This window comes from Sitophilus oryzae, unplaced genomic scaffold, assembly GCF_002938485.1.
Source record: "Sitophilus oryzae breed Bouriz unplaced genomic scaffold, Soryzae_2.0 scaffold_1274_pilon_pilon, whole genome shotgun sequence".
NCBI classification, from domain to species: Eukaryota; Metazoa; Arthropoda; class Insecta; order Coleoptera; family Curculionidae; genus Sitophilus; species Sitophilus oryzae.
In genome coordinates this window covers 4,672,417-4,696,912 of record NW_022145920.1, presented here as the reverse complement: position 1 = coordinate 4,696,912, position 24,496 = coordinate 4,672,417, and the positions used below count along the sequence as shown (strand labels likewise).

Genomic DNA, 24,496 nt, shown 5'->3' with positions numbered 1-24,496 from the left:
GCAGTTACAACGTTGTTCCAAATATTTCTTGTGTAAAATGCTAAGCAGCCTAGCTATGGGAAGAGAGCGGGAAGTTATTGGTAACAACATGAAAGAACATTATAACTGTCATGGTCGTACAACGTTCTTTCATTTTAAAGGAAAAATAATAGATATATCGATTTTTGTCCTTCCTGAAAATTTGAAAAAATGTAAGTTACAACGTTGTTCGAGTCGACTCTTCAATTGTAGAATAAATAAATAACATAAAATACGCTCAGTATTTCAGACAAACAAATCCACAAAATTTCAAATCAAATTCAAATGTTTCAATTGAAACGTCAAACAGAACTGTCAAGGATGGGGACCTATGATGTCGATTCCTTCCACCATGCATGAATAATACATGGATAGTATTATACTCCTTCCTTAATCTTTTTATTCAAAACATCCATCGCAGAAAAATAATAAGAAATAAAACTTAAAGTTAATATTAACTTACCTATATCAAATAATAAAATAAATATTTATTCATGATTGGAAGTTTGCTGGTTATCGCAACTGATAATCAGCCAATTTTAATATTGTATCGACTTAAGATTAACGTTTCTGGCACTGCAATCAATCAATCAATCAGTCGTGAATATTTGCCAGTCCAAATTTATTCAACTGTCATTCTCGTTAATTTTTTTAATGAATCGTTTTGGACAGGATGATGATACATGCATGAACAAATTTTTACCAGCATTATTAATTGAGATTTAAAAATGAACTGTAGTAGGTTTTGTGGTAAAAGTTGGGGATAATTGTTACTCGAAAAGTCCTACACAGCTATTTTTATACAGGGTGAGTTTCCTATGATGTTCCCTATGGGTATCTTGGAAACTATTGGAGATAAAAAGTCGGTTAAATGGGGAAAGAATTGCAGTTTTGTGGGGTCATAAATATGCGCCTCTCAGATTTTTGAAAAAGTTCATGACTTCTTTTTGCAGTTTTAATGAAAGTCATGTTGGAACCGCTCTATTGATGCGCGAGTATCTAAATTTAATTTTTGTAACATTTTGAAATCCGTTCTCTAAAAAACGTAAGTAACGTTCGCCGATCAACGTATCCTCGATAATGCATGACCAAGAAATGTTGAACCTATATCTACAACTTTTAACTGAAAACTTTTTGTCTAAAATAGATTATAATGAAATTAGGGGCAATTTTTAACATTGTCGAAATTTGTTTTTTTTTAATATCTAGTAAGCCATGAACTTTATCAAAAATCTGAAAAGCGCATATTTATGACTCCACAAAACTACAATTCTTTCCTCATTTAACCGACTCTCTATCTCCAATAGTATCCGAGATACCCATAGAGAACATCGTAGAAAACTCACCCTGTATAAATAATTTTATTTATATCTTTGACTATGGCGAATTTTGGAAATTGTATTCTTTTTATAGTATACCAGTTTTGTTTAAATAAAATGTTCGTGAGGGAAATAAATAGCTGGCCTTTTTGACCTTTTAATTAGCATTTTGAACTTAAATTAGCTACTAAGTATTTATTTTGTACAAAAAATTCTTTGCACAAGCAATATCTTCTTTGCATATGTGTCAGATATATTTTTATTAAGTCTGAAAAAAAAACATACAAAACATAGAAAACAATCGAATACATACCCCGATTTATTTGAGATAATAAAAATTCACTATAATCTAATAAATATTATACATATTATTCAATGTTAACAAAATTTATGTAAATGACCGATTATTTGCCAATTCAGGTCATTTTTTCACTGTATTATTCATAGCAGATCAAAAACTTTCAGCTTTGTGTCACCTCTTTGCCTCTCATCATCAATTCAATGACAAATTGCTTTAAGTTTAATGTCTCATTCAGAACCTCCAAATCAGTGGCGTAGCTATCATAGGGCAGTTCGGCGCAAAGCACCGGGGCTCCACAGGAACTTTGGCAACCTTCAAAAATATACTTAGTAAAAAATATACTTTTGGTTTTGTTCCTTACTCAGGGACCCCCAAAAATATGTTGCACCCAGTTATCAAGTTACGCCACTGCTCCAAATTAGTGGTTTCAATAATTGTGCTTTATAGTTTTTAGTTTTCGATCATTTACGATGTCTAAAAAATACAATCAAAAATTAATAGGGCATCCTAGAAACAGCTTGCGGTAGACAGTTGTATCTTTGGTTGTATCCATGTAGAAAGCCTAATAATTAGCTTGCAATATAGTCAACTTTTTTTTCTAATCACAATTTCTCTTGACAGATGATAATCAAAGACCAAAATGACATTGCTCATTGCTCGCAAATTTTGAAGGAAAAAGTCAAAGGAAAAAGTTAAAAGGTTTGTTAACTTTTTCTAGCAGTTAAAAATTACCACCACTAATTTTGACGTTCTGAATGCTTACATTGAATTTAGAGGACAAATTTCTTACTTCTTCCGAATGAAGCTGAAAGCGTAGAAAATGCTTGTAAAACATAACAGAACTTCGGAAGGATTTTTTACTTATTATTTGGAGTCGCAGAAACCAAAAATAACTTTAAGAACCGCCTTATGTGTTGAATGTTTCAACATTTTCTTCACTTATCGTAAGCACTTATCAAGTGTTTCTATTCTACAAATGGGGGGTTCTATAAAATACAAAGATGATCTATTTCTAGAACACTTATAGTAGATACAACTACGTTCATCAAATCGTTGTATCGATGTATCTACTCAAATAAATATAATAAACTATTATCATTGTCCTTACTCTTCATACATCCCATTTGTTCTACTCCCAACCAGCATTATTGTATTAATGTTAAATGTTTTTTTATATACATACTTAATAATTCCACTATCTTTTTGGACGTTTTGCTACAAATATTTGCATGGTTTGTTATTTATTAATAATGGCATAAAATAATACATTTTTCATCATTATTTTCATTTTTAATTAGTTCGGGCTGGTTATTCCTAGATTGAAAATCATTTTTCACAAAATAAGACTTATATACTCAAGGCACAGGTTAATGTTAAAGAAAAGAAACTGTATTTTTATTAGTACATAGTACGGTATAATTGAACAAAAAACGCCGCAAAGACGGCTGGTGTTTAGACAATATTTAGACGTTATTTACTAAAAATTGACATAAAAGTTGTCAAAAATTAATACTAATTTTATCAAATTTTAAACTACACCATTTAAAAATACATTTTACTCAATATAAAAATAAATTAGAAGTAAGCGTCATTAAAAAATAGAAGAGTACGGGCCAAGTAAATGACGTCTAGGGCTTGACCTCGCCAAATTACCATCGATTGTTATTTCCCAGCCGTCTTTGACACCTTTTATGTTTCGATCGACTTGGTCAAATAAGTATATGTTTATTTTTCTTTCAAACCTATGCATATCCCTATTTAACTTCTATATACAAACCTCAAACCATCGAAAAAGTACTGCGTAGTGTCTGAAATGACAATCGACGTACCATACGATCGAAAAAACGGCGTCAGAGTTTGTTTAAAAATTAAGGTCGGTATTATTTGATGTCGATCGTCATTTCCAAGCCAAATCGACGCCGTTTTGTTGATCTAAAATAAAAATATCTGATTTCTATTTTTGAACAATTTATTTCATTCTGGAAACATTTTTTTCTTTAAAAATTATTAATTTTTGACAATTTTTGTATAATCTTTTAACTTTTAGTAAATAACTATCGGTTGTCATTTTATTGACTACTGTGACGCCTTTTTTTTGAACATATGGCACATGTCTTATTTATTGAGTTTAATATTTCTTATCATTAGAAACCTAACTTGTTTATTTTCAACGATTCTGATATTATGTTCTAATAACATTCTAGTTTTGAAAATTACTTTTGCTTTAAATGTCATTATCATACTTTTTATTATTCATCCCATATGGCAAATTAAAATAATCTTTATGTACATACATTTATCATCATTTTTTTGTATCAATAAGCATGAAAATATGGTTCATGTTGCATTATTTATTCACCAAATGTATCCCAAATATTTTGATGTGATATCTCTGTCTTTCCAGAATAGTGTTTGTTAAAGTTTTTCCAACGAATCGGAGAAGATTTTGACAGACGACATCGAAAAATAACAGATTATTATGATTAGATTAAAATAATAGCTATTACTGTCATGTATCGTACAATCGAAAAAAAAACGGCTTCAGCGATGACTATGAAATGAAGATCGCTGTCATTATATGGGTAATGTCATTGATTGTCCTTTCCAAGCCAACTGGACGGCGTTTTTTTCGATCATACGGTGTTTATCGTTGGACACACTTAGGCCTAAATATTTTTGAATGCATCAACGTATGGTTTAAGAGTTTTTATCCTCAAAAAAGCTAAGAACCTTTCAAGGATCTTCAGAATTCAAACAAAGCTATTCATACTAAGGAGTTATTTAGTATAAATTATTAATTATACAGGGTTGTTCACCACATACGAGGCGGACTATTGTAGCTAAACTATTAGATTTTTGCAAATTGTAAGTTTTGGGTTCGTCGAAGGACTGTTAGAGCTACAATTTAAAAATATTTTTACAAGATACAGAGTGTTCTAAATAAATAAAAAATATCAAAGTTGTATTTTTTTAAATGGAACACCCAGTATATTATTACATTTTTAGTTTCTACGATTAAAATAAAGGTAATTTTGATTAAGGTTTACCGCATTTTAATCTTACCGTTTTTGAAATATTTAGGTTTTTGTCAAAATACAGTAATAATTTTAATGCTTTATTTCTCTAGGCGTATTTAAGTTTTTAAACTCAAATATTGTACTGAAGTATTTCTATCTACTAAATTTTGTGTTGCAATAATAAAAGTTATACTACCTTATACAGAGTGTCTAAAAATTTATTTTAAATAATAACTAGCTTTATAATAACTTCTTTAATATAAATGGAACGCCCTGTATATTTTATGAGAATCAGATGCACAATCTGATTGTCTTTCAAATTGTATTATATCATTTTTCACCTATGTCTTCAGATTTTCGTAGAAAATGCATTTTCTTATAATTTAGACCTCAATTATCAATATACCGATGGAATATTGACATTTTTGATTATTTTTAAAGATGTAACAAATTTTTAAAGGGTACAGATACTAATATTGTCGATATAGTTCGTTAATGTCATTAAAAATTAAAAAAATTGTTTAAATATTTGGAAAAGGGGACCAATTAATATGATTCAAGTATTCAAACTACATTAATTGACTCTTTGCGTTGATTAATAATAATTGCTCCAAATACTAAAAAACTGAATTTTGTATGTGTATCAGACAGTGTGGTAAAAAGTAACGCCTTAAAAATTGTATTTCATTTTTTGACGAATGCTTATTTATAACAACAGAGACGTTCATTTTCATAACTTATTATTATATTGATTTCTGATTCCAAATCCACATTTATTTAGAATAATTTATTAACTAACACAATTAAATATGCAATTAATTAATATTTGGGCGGAAATAATGGTGGTATATTTAATTAAGAGTATACTCTTTTATAAATATTTAAATAATTTTATTTTTGTATACAAATAAGCTGGTAATATTATCGTTTTTAGTACCTGTATATTTTGTACATTTGTTGGTTTAAAAACAATCCAAAATGTCAATATTCTATGGGTATATTGATAAATGAGGTCTAAATGATAAGAAAATGCATTTCTACGAAAACTTGAAGGGATTGGTTAAAATGGTATAATACAATTTGATGGACAATTAAATTGTGCATCTGATTCTCCTAAAATATACAGGGTATTCTATTTAAATTAAACAAGTCATTGCCGTTTAAAGCTAGAAATTATTTAAAATAAATTTTTAGAGACTCTGTATGAAGTAGTATTATTTTTATTATTGCAACACAATAACTGATCAATAATTAAACTTCAGTAAATATTTAGTATTAAAAACTGATACCCATGGAGAAATGAAGCCTTAAAATTTTTACTGCAATTTCACAAAATTGAAAATATTTCAAAAACGGCAAGGTTTAAGGGTGATAAACCTTAATCAAATTTACCTTTATTTTAATCATAGAAACTAAAAATGTAATAATATATAGGGTGTTCCATTTAAAAAAATGCAACTTTGATATTTTTTATTTGTTCGGGACACTCTGTATCTTGTAAAAATATTTTTAAATTGTAGCTCTAATAGTCCTTCAACGAACCCAAAACTTACAATTTGCAAAAATCTAATCGTTTAGCTACAATACTCCTTGTCGTATGTGGTGAACAACCCTGTATAATAACATAGTTTTAATTTTATCTTTCTTATTGTCTAGAATGATTCTAGATAATGATTTTATATTGTGTTTTTTTAAGAATCTCTCTCTAGATTATTCACGACAAGAATGAACAAATTTAAGAAATATAACTGTTTTTAGAGATGGATATAGAGGAAAAATCTACATTTAAACATAAAAATCTTATTCAGTAACTTTTGAATTTAATCACTGGCCAAAATTTAGAGGGGATACATCTAACAGTATCAAATTATCGCTGATTCAGTATTTTAAAACAATATTATAAATTGTACAAAGATGTTGAGCATCTCCCTCCAATTGCTGCCACTCTTTCTAATTACAATTAATTAATTTAAATTCCAATTAGAAAAACATAAAGTGTATGTGTTTAAAACGTGTAACAGCCTTATGGCGTTAGTATAAATTATTTCGTTAATTTAAACTAATCATACTCATTATTTAACAATTATTACTTATCCAATAAATTAATTGATGTGTTGCAAATTTACTGGCTTCTAATTTCCGTTTATTAGAGTGGTCTTTATGTAATTGTTAACAGTAATTATAAATTTATCTGAAAGCATCAGTATTTTGTTTGGTTTAATTACACAGTATGAATTGGAAAAGTAGCATTCGGGAACATTTAAGTATTTTCAATGTGGTATTCGAGACCTTATGACCAGAACCAAAACAAAATTACTTGGTTTCAAAAATATTGCTTACTTTTAAACTCCAAGCAATAACTAATCATTAATCATACGATTTAAGATTTCTGTAATTAGTTCAGTCATTGGGGATTTTTGCTTGGAAAAAAGTCCAGAAGTTTTGAAACTTTGCAGGTTTATAGGTTTTGGAGTCCCTAACTAAAATCCATAAAATGCACATTTCCAGACTTGCCGCCGGCGCCGCCATCTTGCTAAGATGTCGTCCAAAATCGGTATTTTGTGAATATCTGAAAAACTATGCTTTTTCCGCAAAAATTTGAGGAGAGCAAAATTAAAGCGAATAAAATTTCCTATAAAAAAGGTTCTATGAAAATTTTTTTTAGGCACAAAATCCCTGGAAATTTTACAATTTTGCGTAAAATATGATATTTTCCGAAATCAAATGTCGATTAGGGTTACTAAAACTAGTTTTAGTTTAGTTTCTTCAATTTTGTCATGGAACAGTGGCGTATCATTAATTCGCTCATTCGTTTATGAATAATAAATTTTAATTATTGAAAATGTGTACTTGTTTCTACACCACCCAAGAGGTAAAGTACATGGCGCGTCTATTTTAACGTGGTCTCCCCGGACGCCTACTCCACTAGGTAAATTAAAAAATTTAACTTATCTGCACAAGCCCGGCGAACCTGGCTCATTGATGTCAAAGTTGATCGTGTCTGCTGTGCTGGGCTCATCAGGGTGGTCTCTCAATTCGTCCAACTCTTCATCTTCAGCTGCCAGAGGAATATCTACCAACTCCTCTCCAACTCCTCTTCGGATTCGGCGAGTAACACATCAGTGACGTTGTCACAGGATTTCCCATTGCAGTATGCACAAATCATTGAACATTTTAATTTTTAATCCTGCTTTTCTGCATCCGGAGGCTTTACCACAGTTGTTGGTTTTGCCTTTACAGGATAAAAATGCCAATAGGGATTTTGGAGCTGGATGTTTTACCGTTGTGACTGGAGTAATGCCTGTTTTTGTTTTCTTCCATCCCCATTCTTCGGCATCTTTGGTACAACCAGACCAATGCTGAACCTGGTGGTAAGTTTGCAATGAATGCTGTCCAGCACGACAATTATTCATGAATTAATGAGCGAATTTATGATACGCCACTGTTTCATGACAAAATTGAAGAAATTAAACTAAAACTAGTTTTAGCGAGAGTTCATTATACAGGAACTAAAAATTGAGACACGGCTGGTTACCAGATTAAATCAGTCAATCCTCCGATATTTTGGCCATATTGCGAGGAGTGGCACCTCAATTGAGAGACTGATGGTGAAGGGGAAGGTAGAGGGAAGACGATCACGTGGAAGGTCACCTAAGAGGTGGGTAGACCAAGTCAAAACCCTAGTGGGCCACAGCCTCCCCGAAGCTTCACATATGGCGCAGTCTCGAACAACTTGGTCCGAGGAAGTGAGGGGAATCAACACATGATGTCACCATACTCTCACGTAGAGTGAAGGACTGAAGAGCAGAGAGGGTTTTAGTGAACCCTAATCGACATTTGATTGCGCAAAATCGACTATATGTATATCATACTTAAAAAATTGTAAAATACTTAAAATTGTAAAATTTCCAGGGATTTTGTACCTAAACGGTTGACTTTAGCGAAAATTTTCAGAGAACCTTTTTTATAGGAAATTTTATTCTCCTTAATTTTGCATTTTATGGATTTTAGTTAGGGACCCCAAAACCTGCAAAGTTCCAAAACTTTTCCGGACTTTTTTCCAATTCCAATTTTTTGATCCCCAATGACTGAAGTAAATAGGTACTGTAAAAGGGAACCAACGGCAACGAGCTGTTTAAAGATTTGACACATAACACGAGATATTACCATGAGCAGAGATACCATTGAGCAGAAAGCCCCTAATGAGTGAGGGGTTTTTTTTATATACAGGGTGGTCCGGGGGTCAGGGTTTTTTTTCTATATAGGGTGGTCCGAATTGTTTTCCGGAAACTTGGGCAGCATGTATTCTGCAGATAAAATTAAATAAAAAAAATCGTATAAATTTATGTTGTATAATGATTCGTTTCAGAGATGTAGGGTGTAGAAGTTTCATTTTTATTTCGGGTTTTTGCAGATAAATAATTGTGAATTATGCCGATGTTTGAATGAAAATTGGTGCCTGGGTGTTTTTTGACATGAGAAATTTGATTAGATGTCAATATGACTCCTACTTGTAGGGGGCGCCACGCACATATGTTTTAACTGGTTTGAAGACTACTAATTCCGTCCGTACCTGTATAAAACTACTGAGTAAAAAAATATTATACATTTCTGCCGTTTTTTTACGTAAAATAGATCTTTTCGTAAAAATCGCTACAAGTAGTATATTAAGCAATCAATTCTCTTACGTCATGACGTCATATACGTCATCATGACTTGATTCGACAATATTTTCTACAGAATACTGCTTTTTTGTTAAGCCTTAAATTTTAACTAGCAACTAGCAATTTTTATTACAATATCTGGAGTTGTAATAAATCCTAAAAAATATGGGCTTGCTAAACAATGTGTATATTCATTTCTTATCATTTATTTGTTTAATGCAGATATGATGGGTATGAGCAATAATGTATATGAAATGAAATTTGGGGGCCCCTCACTTTGACTTGATAAATATTTCTCTTTGAGATAAATCAATCAAAGTTGCAATCTTTTTAAACTTGGTTTATCACTATGTCAAAATATTTAAATTACTAATACAGTGAAAAATTTATGAGTTGCCATCATACCACTCGATTCTTATAATAGCATATACGTATGAACGAAAAAAAAACGCGTTAAAGACGGCTGGGAAAAATGATAATCGATGATAATTTTGGCGAGGTCAATCTAGACGTCAGTGAAAAATTGACATAACACTCTTGTTCAAATTAACACTAATTATAGAAAGATTTAAAAAGGATAGAACGTTTTCAGACATAGGTACAAATCTATTTCCAAAAAATTATTTTTTCTCGAATTTTTATATAAATGTGACTATTTTCCGATATGTTATGGTGAGTTCACACCGGCTGTGCCGCTCCGCGCCGCACAAGACATTTTTTTTAACATATACTTTTGAACTGTTTTTTTAGCGCGCACAAAAGTATATGTTAAAAAAATGATTGGAGCGGCGGTGTGAACGCACCTTTATGGATAAATTTTATAAATATGTATATGTTTTTCGTTCGAATGCGAACAAAAATTGCACGATGTAATGCATCTTTATGTTTTGATGTTTCGAAAATTGATTGATATAAAACTAACGTTTTTGTTTTTTTTTCAGGTACGTTCTACACTTATTCTGCAAAAATAAAGATTGCATTTCAAAAAATAACAGTAAGAAGGATGTAAATAATAAGAGGTAAGTTTCTAACACTCTCTACAACTGAAGTTCCTTCATTTTCGGATAAAATAATTTCTACATTTTTAGTGATGTAATCGGTGTGTCACGGCTACGTAACACTCGGTATATGTTCTTCTGTGGTGATGCGTTTATGACGTATTTCGGAGATCGTCGCGGGTGCTAGTGCTATGTAACGTCAGTTGGAGATAGTGTGATGTGCTGTTTTCCTCATGTGGATATCACCCCGGTATGGATACGTTCAGTGCTGCGCGGTCCAAAACAGATTCAGTGAAATGTAGATTATTATTTTGTATCCGAAAAGAAGGAACGCTAGTTTTGTTTTATATTTTTTAAAAGTCAATGTTCTTGATCGTCATTGATTGATACATACATCCATTTTCAGGCAATTTACAAAATTAATGCTTAGGAATGTAGCATTCGTTTTTAGTAAATAGCTATTTGTCAATTTCTAGTTAAGCATAAAAAATTGATAATTTTGATATAATATGTAGTTAATATATAATTTGATTAATAGGTATCTTGAATTGAGAGAATATGATGAAAGAAATTTCTCACTTCTTTAAAGAGTTATAAAATTACTTTGCATTAAAAGATTTTCTTGAAATAATTTAGATTTAACCGCATATTCATTCATTTCTGAGTGTTTTTATTATAGGGAAATTTATTTGTAATTTTTTTTTAATTCTGTTCATTTAACTAATAAGAATATTTGAAATAATTTAGGTTGAAACCTTATACAGGGTGTTTCAAAAAATATGTGCAATCTCTGGTGGGGAGATTCCTAACTTAAAAATAAGATTTGTTTCTCATATGAACATACATAGATCGGATTCTTCGTCTTAATTTTTTTCGATTTACTTATAATTTTCCTCCAAGTACTTTTAGTATTTTGCCTAATTTATTTTAAATATTATTTATTATTACATATTATATTAGTTATTATTACTATTACTCCAACCTACATCATTTTTATTTTTAAATAAAATCAAAGAGTACTTATTTAAAACTTTCGCAAGTTCATGATATTAAATTTTTTTATATAATTTATTAATTTTATTTTTATTTTTAATTTTATTAATTGTAATTAATAAAATTGCGTTTAACTCATCAAGGAGGTCTAATTCGACAAAATATCAAGAGATTAGTTGGCATTAAACGGCCAACACAATTTTTATACCAAAAAAAAGTCAGTGGCGAATGATTTTTTTTAAAAATATTCCAGCGATAATCTATATGCACGTCCCTAATGAATTTATATCCACTTTTTTAGCATTAAAATATGTAGCACTAATAGTAATTTTTATCCTCAAAATTTCATTCGAATCACTATAAGTAGGTACTTCGAAGAAAATATAATAAATCGAAAGATTATTAAGACTTTAATACCCTGTAGCTACACGAAACAAAGCAGTGAGGAATCCCCCCACGAGAGATGGCACATGTTTTTTGAAACACTCTGTATAAATGTTAAAGTAGAACAATTCAACAAACCAATCACGAATTCATAAGTTCTATACGATCGAAACGGTGTCAAAGTTGGCTTGGAAATCAAGATTGCTGTCATTTATGTGTAAAAGTATAAGGAGAATATATCGATCGTCAGTTTCAAGCCAACTTGACGCCGTTTTTTTTTCGATCATACCGTATTATAAAATCTATAGACGACGCGACGGACGGTGCACGTATGGCTAACAATGCTTCATCAGTATACGTACATTATTTTCATTTGCTATAATCTTTGTTAACATAATAATTATCGAAACTTGTATCCAGAAATTATTAAACTAATGTGTGTATCTGTATATTGTATACAAAGTGCACATTAACAATGCCTCCTATGTGACACCGATTGCTCGTTTCTACCGGTTAGGAATTGCACTGCAACAAAATGCACTCCAATCCCTCATCGGGCAAGGCGATCACGTGTGCCTTAAAGCTGGGTACATATGTATTTGTACAGTACAAAAATAGTACATGAAAATACGTTTTTGTTTTTCATTCTAGAATTTTTTCTAAACGTACATACGCAACAAAAAACTTATGGCGGAAGTGTACCAAAATATAGCAAGATTTGAAAACTACTCGGCAATTGGAATTCGTAAACAGGCGCGATTTCGCTTACAGCGAGTTTTGATTGCTTTGGTTAGGTATGTTATGGTTTAGTTTGGTTTGTTGGTTTATTTTTGTTTATTTTCGTTTTTTTTCTCGGTACGGTATTAACTACAGTCTAAATTACAGTATCTACTAGGTTAAGTTCATACCTACACAAGAAAAGTGTTCGTTAATAAATAAATACGTTTAGCAAGGTTTCCCTCGGCGCACTTCGGCACCTTTTTCGTCCGGCCCGATGAGGGATTGGAGTGCACTTTGATGCAAGCAATTCCTAGCTGGTTAGGGTAGGTTAGGACGAGCAATCGGTGTCACATAGGAGGCATTGTAAATAGCATACCGGGTGCGTTTCTAAAGTGGCTCACCCCCTATAACTTTTTTATTTTTTCATTAAAAAAAAAGAGATTTGGTATGTTAGTATATAACATAAATTCGAGCATAAATTAGGATTGATTGACGTATTCAATTGTTTTTGGTCACTTCCTGTTTCACCGGAAATGACTACAACTTTTGATTTTTAAATAGCACCCCTGGTATATTTGTATTCTATTCAATAGAAAATGACACTCTGAATAGAATGTCATATCACATGTCAACTTTTGACATTTTCGCATATGGTTTATTTGAAGTTGTAACATGCGGTTCATAACGATAACTTGATTCAAAACACCAAGTGTGTGGTACCAAATTATTCGTAAAAAATGCTTTTTCCAAATATGCTATGATTAAAAATACAATTTCGGCATCTTTTAACCGGTCAGAACAAGAGACGAAAAACATTAGACAGTCAAAAATCTTTTTCCAAGGCTCCCTGATTAAAAATTCTGTGAAAAGTTGACATAATATGATATGTCATTCTATTTTAGAGTGTCATTTTCTATTGAATAAAGTAAAAAATACCGAGGTGTCATTTAAAATTCAAAAGTTGTAGTAATTTTCGGTGAAATAGGAAGTGACCAAAAATAATTTAATACGTCAATCAATCCTAATTTATGTCATATACATACCAAATCTCATTTTTGTATCTGAAAAAATAAAAAAGTTACAGGCGTGAGCCACTTTCGAGAGGGACTATTATGTCTTCCTATCTTGAGTTATAACTTATGATACAGTCTTAGGGCTTTCACAACAGCCAGTATCTGGGACCGTTTTACATAGGTTAGTTTTCTTGTTTTCCATCTCTAATATCAGTGTTGATGAATGAATGGTTGTTGTATCGGCGTACTCAAGTGATGAGACGTTCTGGTGTTACACTATTTTTCCCACAGAATCGGCATCCACCGTTGTTTCTGAACTTCAGTCTATTGAGGTGTTCATTGAGGAGCCAGTGTCCTGTTAAAAAACGCGTGACGATTGTTCGAAGATTGTTCTTAAGGTACATTCAGGCTGAGAGCGTCAAGCGTCGCGTCGCGTTTGCGTCGCGTCCGCGTCGCCACGAAACTAAATCAGTTCCCTTAACTTAAATTAGACCGTTCAGGCAGAAACCGTCGCGTTCGGCGTTGCGTTAGCGTCCGCTATGCGTCGAGCGTCAAGTTCAATCTGAATTGTTTTTCAGCGAGATTTCTAGCATTCAGTGGTTGTCATGGCGTCTGAGGACCAGCATGCAGAGGTGCTAATCGCTGAAATACAGGCAAGATCTGCACTGTGGAATGCAAAATTACCTCAATATAAAAATAGAAATCTGAATGATCGACTACTTGAAGAAATAGCTACAATTCTAGGTATTTCTAGTAAGTATTTTTTCACAGTAACAGTATATATATATGAGAGCTTTCGAAATTCAAGATATAAATGATGAAATTCTCCATGCAGATATCGTCTTCTGTTTATAGGGTGAATTCCTACTTTTTTGTCCATTCTTTTGAATGTAAAATATGTTGTTTCATTAGACAAACTGCTCTCCTTGAAGCCATTTTACAAACTGAAAACCTTAAGAGCTCATATGACGCTCATATATCATATATCAGCTCATATGACGCTGCGCTGACGCTCCCAGCCTGAACGACCGGACGCTCTCAGCGTGAATGTACCTTTACTTAAATCAACGAAAATCTTTCATTTTTTTCGGTCCCTAAGAATTGTTTTCGAGTGTCTTAGACCGTTGGAAGATTCCCATTCCAGGTTACAGATGGGGTCTTCCAGGTTCTTCAGTTCTGCTTTAAGTTGGTTTCCACCCTAACTGCGTGCAGGTTCAGTTAGTGGAGTGTTCGCTCCTTTTCTAGCTAGATTGTTTGCTTTTTCTAAAACTAATGTGTGAGAAATGATCGGAATAATTGAATTGTTTTTTGTGGTATTTCAGGAGATTATTTATTATAACTGCGTAGAAGGAAGTGTTTCTCGCACATAAATCTAAGATTTATTCATAGTAAAAAACCAACTCTGTAAAAATCGCTGAAACCAAATGGCGTAACTACGTTAACTACCTTGTAATGAAATGCAACGCAATTGTTGGAAAATAGTTGTCCCTGAATATGTTATTGGAAATACGATAGTGCTTTTGTGTGTACTAAAAATAAATTAAAATGCTAGGGCCTTGTGACGCTGTATGTACAAATATACGCAATATTTGCACATACCCACAACCGTGTAACACAAAATGACAATTGCACATGCAGTAAGGTTAAACTAGCCGTATTTTATATTACTGTCATTATAAATGCAACTTGAAAGTAGAAGTAAATTATCTATATATTTTTAGTCCTGCCATAACTTTAGCTTTATTGATGTTGAGTAAATTAAAGCGGCCTACACACATCCGACTTGGTTGACCCAGAGGCCGGATCAACGAAATTCGATATTGCTTGCCTCGATTCACAACAAATCGATTCGAATCGGATCTATAATCATTAGTTAAATTTTGCTTTCTATTGGTAAACATGAAAAAAAATCGGTCTTGCCCTCGTATTATCGTTATTTATTATTATAACAAAAAAAAAGATAATGGCCTAAAAAGTGGTACATATAATAGAAAAAATTCAGCTTGGTTTGGTTTGGTACCTTAAAATTTTCATGTATTTTAAAGCTTAATATATTTAGTTTTAATGGGCCGATTTTAATGATTTTTTAAAACAATTTGTAGCTGAATTATTTGACTTTTTAGTATTTTTTTTCAAAATTAAAAATGAAAAGTTCCATCTGTCAAAAGTCTCGATCTCAACGTTCTCACTGAGAGTCTCGATTCAACGTTGAGGCCGAGACTTTGAGTCTTTTTTCTACTGTTTTAATTTGAACCAGGTCTCTTTGGGAAGAATGGACACCTTCTTTAAAAATTATACGAGGGAAAACAAAGTGTCGATATTTTGATGAAGTTTGAAATACCCTGTGGAATATGTTAACAAAGCAAGGAATTTAAAAATTATGTTATTGTTTTCTGGATATTTTGTTTTTTGATTCGTCTCAATAGCTTTATTTTTATTGGAGTTGCTTTTGAATAAGACGGTATCGATTTTAACGCAATTTTAGACCTGATTTTAGACTTGATTTGGGATCAACACGCTTACAAAATAGTGTTTATTGTTTTTGTAACGTCACTGTCATATTATTATTGTTTATTGGCGTTTACTCTAGTAGATATGGTTTTAAATACTGAGCTATTGGCTATTGTTATTTAATTGATCATTGTAGAGATGAACTTTCGAACTTAAAACCATATCTGCCCAACAGACAATAATAATATGTTTTTTTTAAGACATTGACATAACATAAATTATAACTATTATTTTATAGAGGTCTGTTGACTAGGACCAAAAGCAAAGGCATGGTTTTAATGTAAAAAATACGAAAAACATGTCAGTGTCTTCTTCACAAGCGAATATCTTCAAAAAAAAATTAAGCTAATCAGATGAATCAAAAAACAAACTAGCGAGAAAAGATACATCTAGATGTTAAGATGATTTTTAAATTATTTGCTTTGTTAACGTACTCCACAGGCTGTTTGAAACTTTCACCAAAATATCAATATTTTGTTTTCCCTCGTATAATTGACAGTTGGCAATTTTCATTTTTAATTTAGAAAGAGACACTAGAAATTCAAGTAATTTAGCTACAAATTGCTTAAAAAATCATCAAAATCGGTCCGCTAGAACACAATGTGTAAATCAAAATACATAAAAATTTTAAGGTGCCCGTTTTTCGTGCCGGTGAGTGTAGTTTGCTCACCCAACTCAGACCGTAACCACGGTGGTTACGCTCAGACCCGATTTTCAATTATCAGATGAGAAGCCTACACCCAAGCGATTTTTTAACCTGAATCGACCCAACTATCCGAACAAATTGGACCGTGTAGAGCTGTCTAATAGAGATAGTGTAAAAGCGGATACACAGTTCAGTTTTGTTGAACATTGATTCGGCTAAATTGAACGAGAAGTGTATACATTTTTCAACGGAATTGATTAGTTTGAAAATGTCAACAGAATCATACGGATGGATACTGAAATTATTTGCGAGCAATTTATGGAGGTTTTTAGAGAAGAATTAAGCAGCAAAAAATAGGGAACTTGATATAGAAATCGTCTACATCCAGCATCCAGTCATAATAAATTTTATAAATTTTCAAATATAGATAGATCTATATTTTATACCAATTAAACTCTTAGTTACGTAATCGAGGGGACGATTTTTAAATTCATCATGGACATATTCGGCGCCGGGCTGGCTAACTGGAATTTAAATTTCCCACTAGGTGGTAGCTCTGTTAAAAATGCTAAGTTGCAACATTTATTTATTTCCTGGTTTTATCATTCGTTTTAACACTTTAGTTTTGTCTTAGCAGACCTTGCAGTCGAACATTGTTCTTTTTAGATCCTCTTTTAATGCGAAGTGTACGAGATAGTTTAATAATTAATCGTTGTAAAAGAACTCAGGGCACCCTTATTAGAATATTTTCAACGGGAAAGCGATAGTAATGACCCTTTATGTCCCTTAAGTGCTGTTAAGGAGGTGAGTTTTGTTGATGTATGTACCTAAATAATTTCATTTATAGTTCATACCAATTAAACTTTTAGTCACGTGATTAAGCTTGACCAGCACAGCGTTTCCCACTCTTACATATTTTCTTTTTATCAAAATATTATAAGAAACAAAAATAAATTAATTATAAATATATAAACAGTTATTATTTACATCAACAAAATTCACCTCCTTATCAGCACTATTCCCGTTCAAAATATTCTAATAAGGTTGCGATGAGTTTTTGCATTGGCTATTAAGCTATATTGTACACTTCGCACTCAAAAAGGTTCTAAAAGGAACAATGTTTGACTGCGAGGTCTGCTAGTAGACGTTTTTAAGCTTAAAGTACCTCAACACTAACATTAATTTTAACAAAAAACTCGTAATATAAAAAACGAGTTAAAAAGTTTCAAAACGAATGACAATGTCAGGAAATAAATAAATAAATGTGGCAACTTGACATTTTTTACAGCAGAGCTACCACTTGAATCCCCAGCGGGAAATTTAAATTCCAGTTAGCCAGCCGGGCGCCAGGTCTATGATTGGCAACAATGAAATTAACAATCGCGTCCTCGATTATGTAACTAAAAGTTTAATTGGTGTCACTTATATCTTAAGCATTATGTGTCGGTTAGACAAATTTGTTTTACCAGGAAAAGCTACATACAAGTTGGTTTCCATTTGGATTCAACGCAGCCTTTATAGGAAATAACCTTTTTATTTTGTAGATTTTCTTCCAGTGGCGAAAAGCCCATAATTTTTTCAAGAAATGAACCCGCTACAAAGGAATACACACTGTTCTCTCCTTCTTTGTTTTGCCGTTAACTTAACCGACAACAGCATACATAAGTATATGCGTTAGTTTTATAAAGTGGCTAAATCTTAGTCATAAACAAAGAAATAAGGAAGCAAAACAAAATGAAATTTCGCAATAATAAACAGCTAGCTGGTCAAGCAACTTTTAGAAACCACTGAAACAAGTTCGCCCGTTTCAAAAATAATATTAATAATAAAACGCTTGAGGTTAAAAACGAGTGTGGGTGGTTGTAACCTCGTCTTAAATTAGAGTAGTAGAAAATAACGATGGGAATATATTTTTTAAGGGAGTGAGGTACTGTTTAATTTATTTAAATGTTTTTTGTCCGCATTCTTTTTATAGACGTACTTTACTTTGCTGCATTCGAAGATATACATAGGTACTCTTCGGCACAAACTGTTTTATAACCACCCTAAACACCCCTTTTTCATCCTAAACATTTGACCAAGTTTGATGATTCATAACTTTTTATTTTGTTATCCGATTTTTATGATTATGGTATCAGTGTGAAGATAAATTTATTGGCATTATTTTTTATTATTTTAATGGCTTATATTCTTCGGTTAGGCGGGTTTATAACGGAGTAAATCAAAACGTTGTTTTTTGCAATACATTTAAAACACCCTATGAAAAAAATGAGACGAGCATTTTGGATAAAAAACACTTTCCTGCAATCTTAGATGTATTCCTGATATTTCATTTTTTGAATTGTCCCGTTATCTCTATTCTTTTATGAAGTACACATTTTTAAGTAAAGTATTGTTTTCATAGATTCTTTTATTGACAAAAACAATAGTTTATAATAATTTTAATAGCGTGTATGTCCACCTCTCGTAGCAATAACAGCTCGAGGTAGTTATTCTTTCCTGATCTATAGTATGATGAATATCAAGCTCTAGATCAAGAAAACCCTTTAGAAGAGCTAAGGCTAGCATTAACGGAGGGAATCTTTGTTAATGCTAGCCATAGCTCTTGTAAAGTTTGTGGTGGAATAGGAGGACAACGAACAGCTCTTTTAAGTTCATCGCATAAATGTTCGATTGGATTTAGGCCCGGACGACAAGGAGGCTATTCCAATCTTCGTAGTCCAACGTCATTCAGGTACTCGTTAACTACCGTATGATCGAATAAAAACGGCGTCAGCGATGGCTATGAAATGAAGATCGCTGTCATTTTATATGTAAAATTATATGGGAAATGTCATCGATAGTCATTTCCAAGCCAACTGGACGTCATTTTTTTTCGATCATACGGTACTTGTACTCGTAACTCGTTACCCCGCGCAACGTGAGGCCTGGCATTATCATATTTATCATGCGTCAGTATAAACTGATTTCCAATGAAAGGAGCAAATGGAACGACAATTTCTTTGAGGACATCCTTAATATAACGGTGGGCCTTGAGAGCTCCATTTTCAACAAATTCAAGAAATTATCAGTAGTTTATTTAAAAATGTGTAGCTCATAAAAGAATAGAGATAATAGGATAATTAAAAAAATGAAATGTTAGGAATACATCAAAGATTACAGGAAAGTGTTTTTTATCCAAAATGCCCGTCCCATTTTTTCCACAGGGTGTTTTGAATTTATTGCAAAAACCGAAGTTTTGATTTACCCCGGTATAAGCCCACCTAACCGAAATATAAAAACCATTAAAATAATAAAAAATAATGCCAACAAATTTATCTACACACTAATACCATAATTATAAAAATCGAATTACAAATTAAGTTATGAAACATCAAGCTGAGTTAAAATTTGAGGATGGCAGAATTTTGTGCCGGTGAGTTTTGCTATAAAACTACTTTTTGTCGCTCTGAACGTTCCGCGATGATAAAAATATCGCCATATGTACGTGTTCTGTGTGCTACGCGTTGACGTAAAGCACGACTAGTTTGGAGGAGGGAAGGAGGAAGGTGGGTAACGATTGACGTGGAAAAACATCTTGACTGAATAGTTGTGAATTTTAATAATGAGAATACTTTTTACAACTTTCGAATTATCAAAATGGCCCAGAATATGTTATTTTACAATTCATATACATACCTACAGGGTCCTTCACCACATATGACACGGAGTAGGTATTGTAGCTAAACGGTTAAATTTTTACAAATTGTAAGTTTTGGGTTCGTTGAGGGACTATTAGAGCTACAATTTAAAAATATTTTTACAAGATACAGAGTGTCCCAAACAAGTAAAAAATATTATAGTGATATTTTTTAAATGGGACACCCTGTATATTATTCTATTTTTAGATTTCTACCATTGAAATAAAGGTACATTTAAATTAAGGTTTATTGCACTTAAACCTTCCTCGTTTTTCAAATATTTTCAATTTTATGAAATTGCAGTAAAAATTTTAAGGCTTCATTTCTCCAAGGGTATCAAAGTTTTAAATACTAAATATTTACGTCTAAATAATTAAGTTTGTTTATTGATCAGATATAGTGTTGCAATAATAAACAAAATACTACCTTATCTTATACAGAGTGTCTAAAAATTTATAATAAATATTTACTAGCTTTAAACGGCAATAACTTGCTTAATTTAAATGGAACATCCTGTATATTTTACGTGAATTATATGCACAATTTAATTGTCTATCAAATTGAATCATACCATTTTTTACCTATCTCTTCAAGTTTGCATTTTCTTATAATTTAGACCTCATTTATCACTATACTCATGGAATATTGACATTAGGTTATCAGGTTATTTTTAAAGATGTAACAAATTTTCAAAGAGTACCAGATACTAATATTGTCGATATGGTTCGCTTATTTCATTAAAAAATAAAAAAAAACTGTTTAAATATTTTTTGTTAAAGAGAACCAGTTAATGTGATCCCAGTATTCAAACTGCATTAATTGACTGTTTAGGTTGATTAATATATTATAAATAATTATTGTTCCAAATACTACAAAACTGAATTTTGTATATGTATTAGACGTGATAAAAAGTAACACCTTGTAATTTTATTTCATTTTTTGACGAATGCTTATTTGTATTAACAGAGACGTTCATTTTCATAACATATTATTGTATTGATTTCCGAGTCAAATCCACATTTATTTAGAATAATTTATTAATTAAAACAATTAAGTATGGAATTAACGAATTTTTGGGCGGGAATAATGGTGGTACATATTTAATTAATGGTATACTCTTTTATAAAGATTTAAATCATTTTCTTTTTGTATATAAATGGGCTGGTAATATTATCGTTTTTAGCACCTGTACATTTTGTACATTTGTTGCTTTAAAAACAATCTAAAATGTCAATATTTCATAGGTATAATGATAAATGAGGTCTAAATTATAAGAAAATGCATTTTCTACGAAAACTTGAAGAGATAGGTAAAAAATGGTATTTTTTGTCCAATTTCCAACAAAACAATCTGTGACATTTGTGTCTGTTATTTTAATTTACAAACCAATTGTATTTTCTGTCATTTATTGAATGTCGTCTGTTGAAATCTTCCATAACTCGTTGGACAGACTTTAGCTCATGCTAACTGTATACAGGCCCGGCAATGGATCTCTAGGCATAGGAATTACATGCATTGGAATGAAACGCCTATAAAAAGTCTATGCTTAAACAGAGATGGACAACAACTTCCCCGTTTCCACTTCCACTACGACTGTCTACTTAGACAAACTCCAATAAGATAACAAATTTTGGAAATTCTGCCACCTCCCATCCACTCATGATACCCATGGATCTATAGGGTCAACTGGGGTAATTGTAAACGATTTTATCAACTTCAACTTTGCTAATGATTATCTAAGGTTTCACTTTTTAAACTTTTTGAAATTTGAGCACAGTGTCCCTTAGTCTATTACCTGTTAATTTTACAAAGACAAACCGGACATTTGACACGTTAGTTTTATTTATTTTTAATTTACATTTACTCTGATGTGTTTACATTTACCCAGCTAATAGGTAAAATGTAAAATGAATATTTCATATGAAGTATTAGTATGACATTAGAATCATAAGACGCCTATAAAAAGTCAATGCTTAAACAGAGATGGACAACAACTTCCCCGTTTCCACTTCCACTACGACTGTCTACTTAGACAAACTCCAATAAGATAACAAATTTTGAAAATTCCGCCACCTCCCATCCACTCATGATACCCATCTCCCTGCCCTTTATTTATCGCCATTATTTTATTTCCCTTCCCGCGCCTCCGCACCTCGCTATTCTGACTCCCGTCAGTTCATCACAGAGTTGCCAGGTCTACCGGTTTCGTCTGTAAGCTACCGATCTACCGATTTAAAGAAAAATCTAACGATATATTCAACTGCGTCTTTAGTTTTTACAATAGAAGCACTTATAAAAAGCTGACTTATTTGACTAAAAATTAAGCGACTGCCGTGTTGGAATCTGTATAATCTGACTTTATTATTGTTTCATTAAATTTTATTTAGTAATAACACACATACAGGTCATCGTTCTGTCTAGTTGCGGAGTTACAGAGATATTCCTAAAAATCCTTATTACTCCTTATTAGGCGCGGTATTGGCGACATGCCCGAAGAAGTTGATATCTTTTGAAAAGATTTATTTCATTCATCTACTAAAGTTGAACCCATATTTTCCCCCAAAAAATGTAAACAAAAACCAAAAATTAAATTAAGAAACAACCTAAATTCGGACAAATATTTTAGTGATTTTCCCGTCAAAAAAATATATTAATATAAAAAAAGAGTTGAGAGTTGCTACAGCTTGCCCATTGAAATGAAATTAATTTTAGATATCACTGATCAAAATTTGTACAAAGGTAAAAAGTGACTGCTACACTAATTTGTGACTGCTATCCCTACTTGTTATAGTTTTATATGTTTTTATTAATATATTAATATTATTTAATTCAATATTTTTTTTAATATTAAATAATATACCTAGCTATTTCTAATTCTTGTTATATTTATTATATTTGTATTTTATTTGAGTGATCTATTATTACGACACATAGGAATGCTAATTTTGGACTTAAATATTATATTTTATTTCGTTTCTGTACTTTTAATTTTTGTTGAAGATCTACCGAGAATTTTGTTCTCGTATGGAATTATAATCTAACAAACCCGGCAACCCTGTTCGTCTACTCCTTATAAAGTTTTTTTCGGCCTAATTCCTTTGTCACAGCCGCGGCTTTGTGAAGCGCCGCCGCCGACCGACTGTGTCGGGGCGACTGCTAGGAAGATCGTACAGTATTGCCATTTCATAGAATTGCACTTGCTATTTTAGAAATGATATCAAAGTTTTGCATGTTACTTTTCGTTTTAGAAAGAAGTTATGTGCCTAGAGAAAACATTCGTAAAATTGTTTCGTACTTTATTTAATATTTCATTAAGTAGGCAAGATAATGGGATTAGAAGATTTAGGATTCGGGATAAGCCAACATAATTTCGATTTAATAGAATGGCAACACTGTCCGTCCTGTTTCTATTTTTTCGATTCTATTCTATTAGTAGGCGGTAGCCCCCACACAAGCGTCTTAAAGCCGTCTTACCCGCCCGGCGCCCCCTTTCGCAGGGGCTCTCTCGTCGTATCACTTCTATGATCACTTCCCCTATACGATGGTAGGGAAAAGACACTTTATCCGTCTCTGTTGCACTGCAGTGTATTTTGCAGCCTTACCATCTTTTTTTATCGCATTGAAAACCTCCTATTGCTAATATTCCTTTGCCAGTAGTGTATACAACCGATAAATTGGTTTGGAAGTATTTAAAATTAAGCATTTAATATTTGGAATTAAGCAAGTCTAGGCAGGACTTAAAAACCTTTAAATATAAAATTATAATATAACCAACAAAAAAGTTACCAAAAATGAATGTTTCATTTTTCTAATAACTAATTGTCCCGGATCTATACATACTGAAATAATAATATACTATTTTTACATTTTTTTATTTATAAACACGTCAGTAATTGGGGATGCCAAGACACACCACGATCCCGTATAATGAATCTAAAAATAAATTTGTTTATATATACCGCGCGTGCCGAAAATAATCTACCAAACTAAACAGTAGGTATGTACGTAATTTTATCCACACGCCTGCAGACAACTAGATTTGACACTTCTAGAGAGTCATTTGGCAACGTCATACGCCAAACGAAAATTTGCTATCAATTATTATTTTATGTAATTTTGTTAAAAATTCCAATTATTACATAAAACTATTTTAGATGGAATCTAGCGTTGGAGGTCAAACATTATCAAGGAACGATATACGATCGGATCAAAACAACAATTTTAATGACGCA

At 31.9% G+C, this 24,496-nt stretch overlaps 1 protein-coding gene across 6 annotated transcripts in view; it reads left to right on the top strand.

Moving 5' to 3' along the window:
* Positions 1-24,496, top strand: part of LOC115874399 (protein split ends-like) — a 245,229-nt gene that overhangs the window by 57,258 nt on the left and 163,475 nt on the right. For 5 of the 6 annotated variants that reach the window (XM_030889565.1, XM_030889564.1, XM_030889561.1 and 2 more), the window contains exon 2: positions 10,261-10,338. The exons of the other annotated variant lie outside the window; for it this stretch is intronic. In XM_030889565.1, the coding sequence (XP_030745425.1) occupies positions 10,261-10,338 (78 nt within the window). The remainder of the gene's footprint in view (positions 1-10,260; positions 10,339-24,496) is intronic. 6 annotated transcript variants of the gene reach the window in all.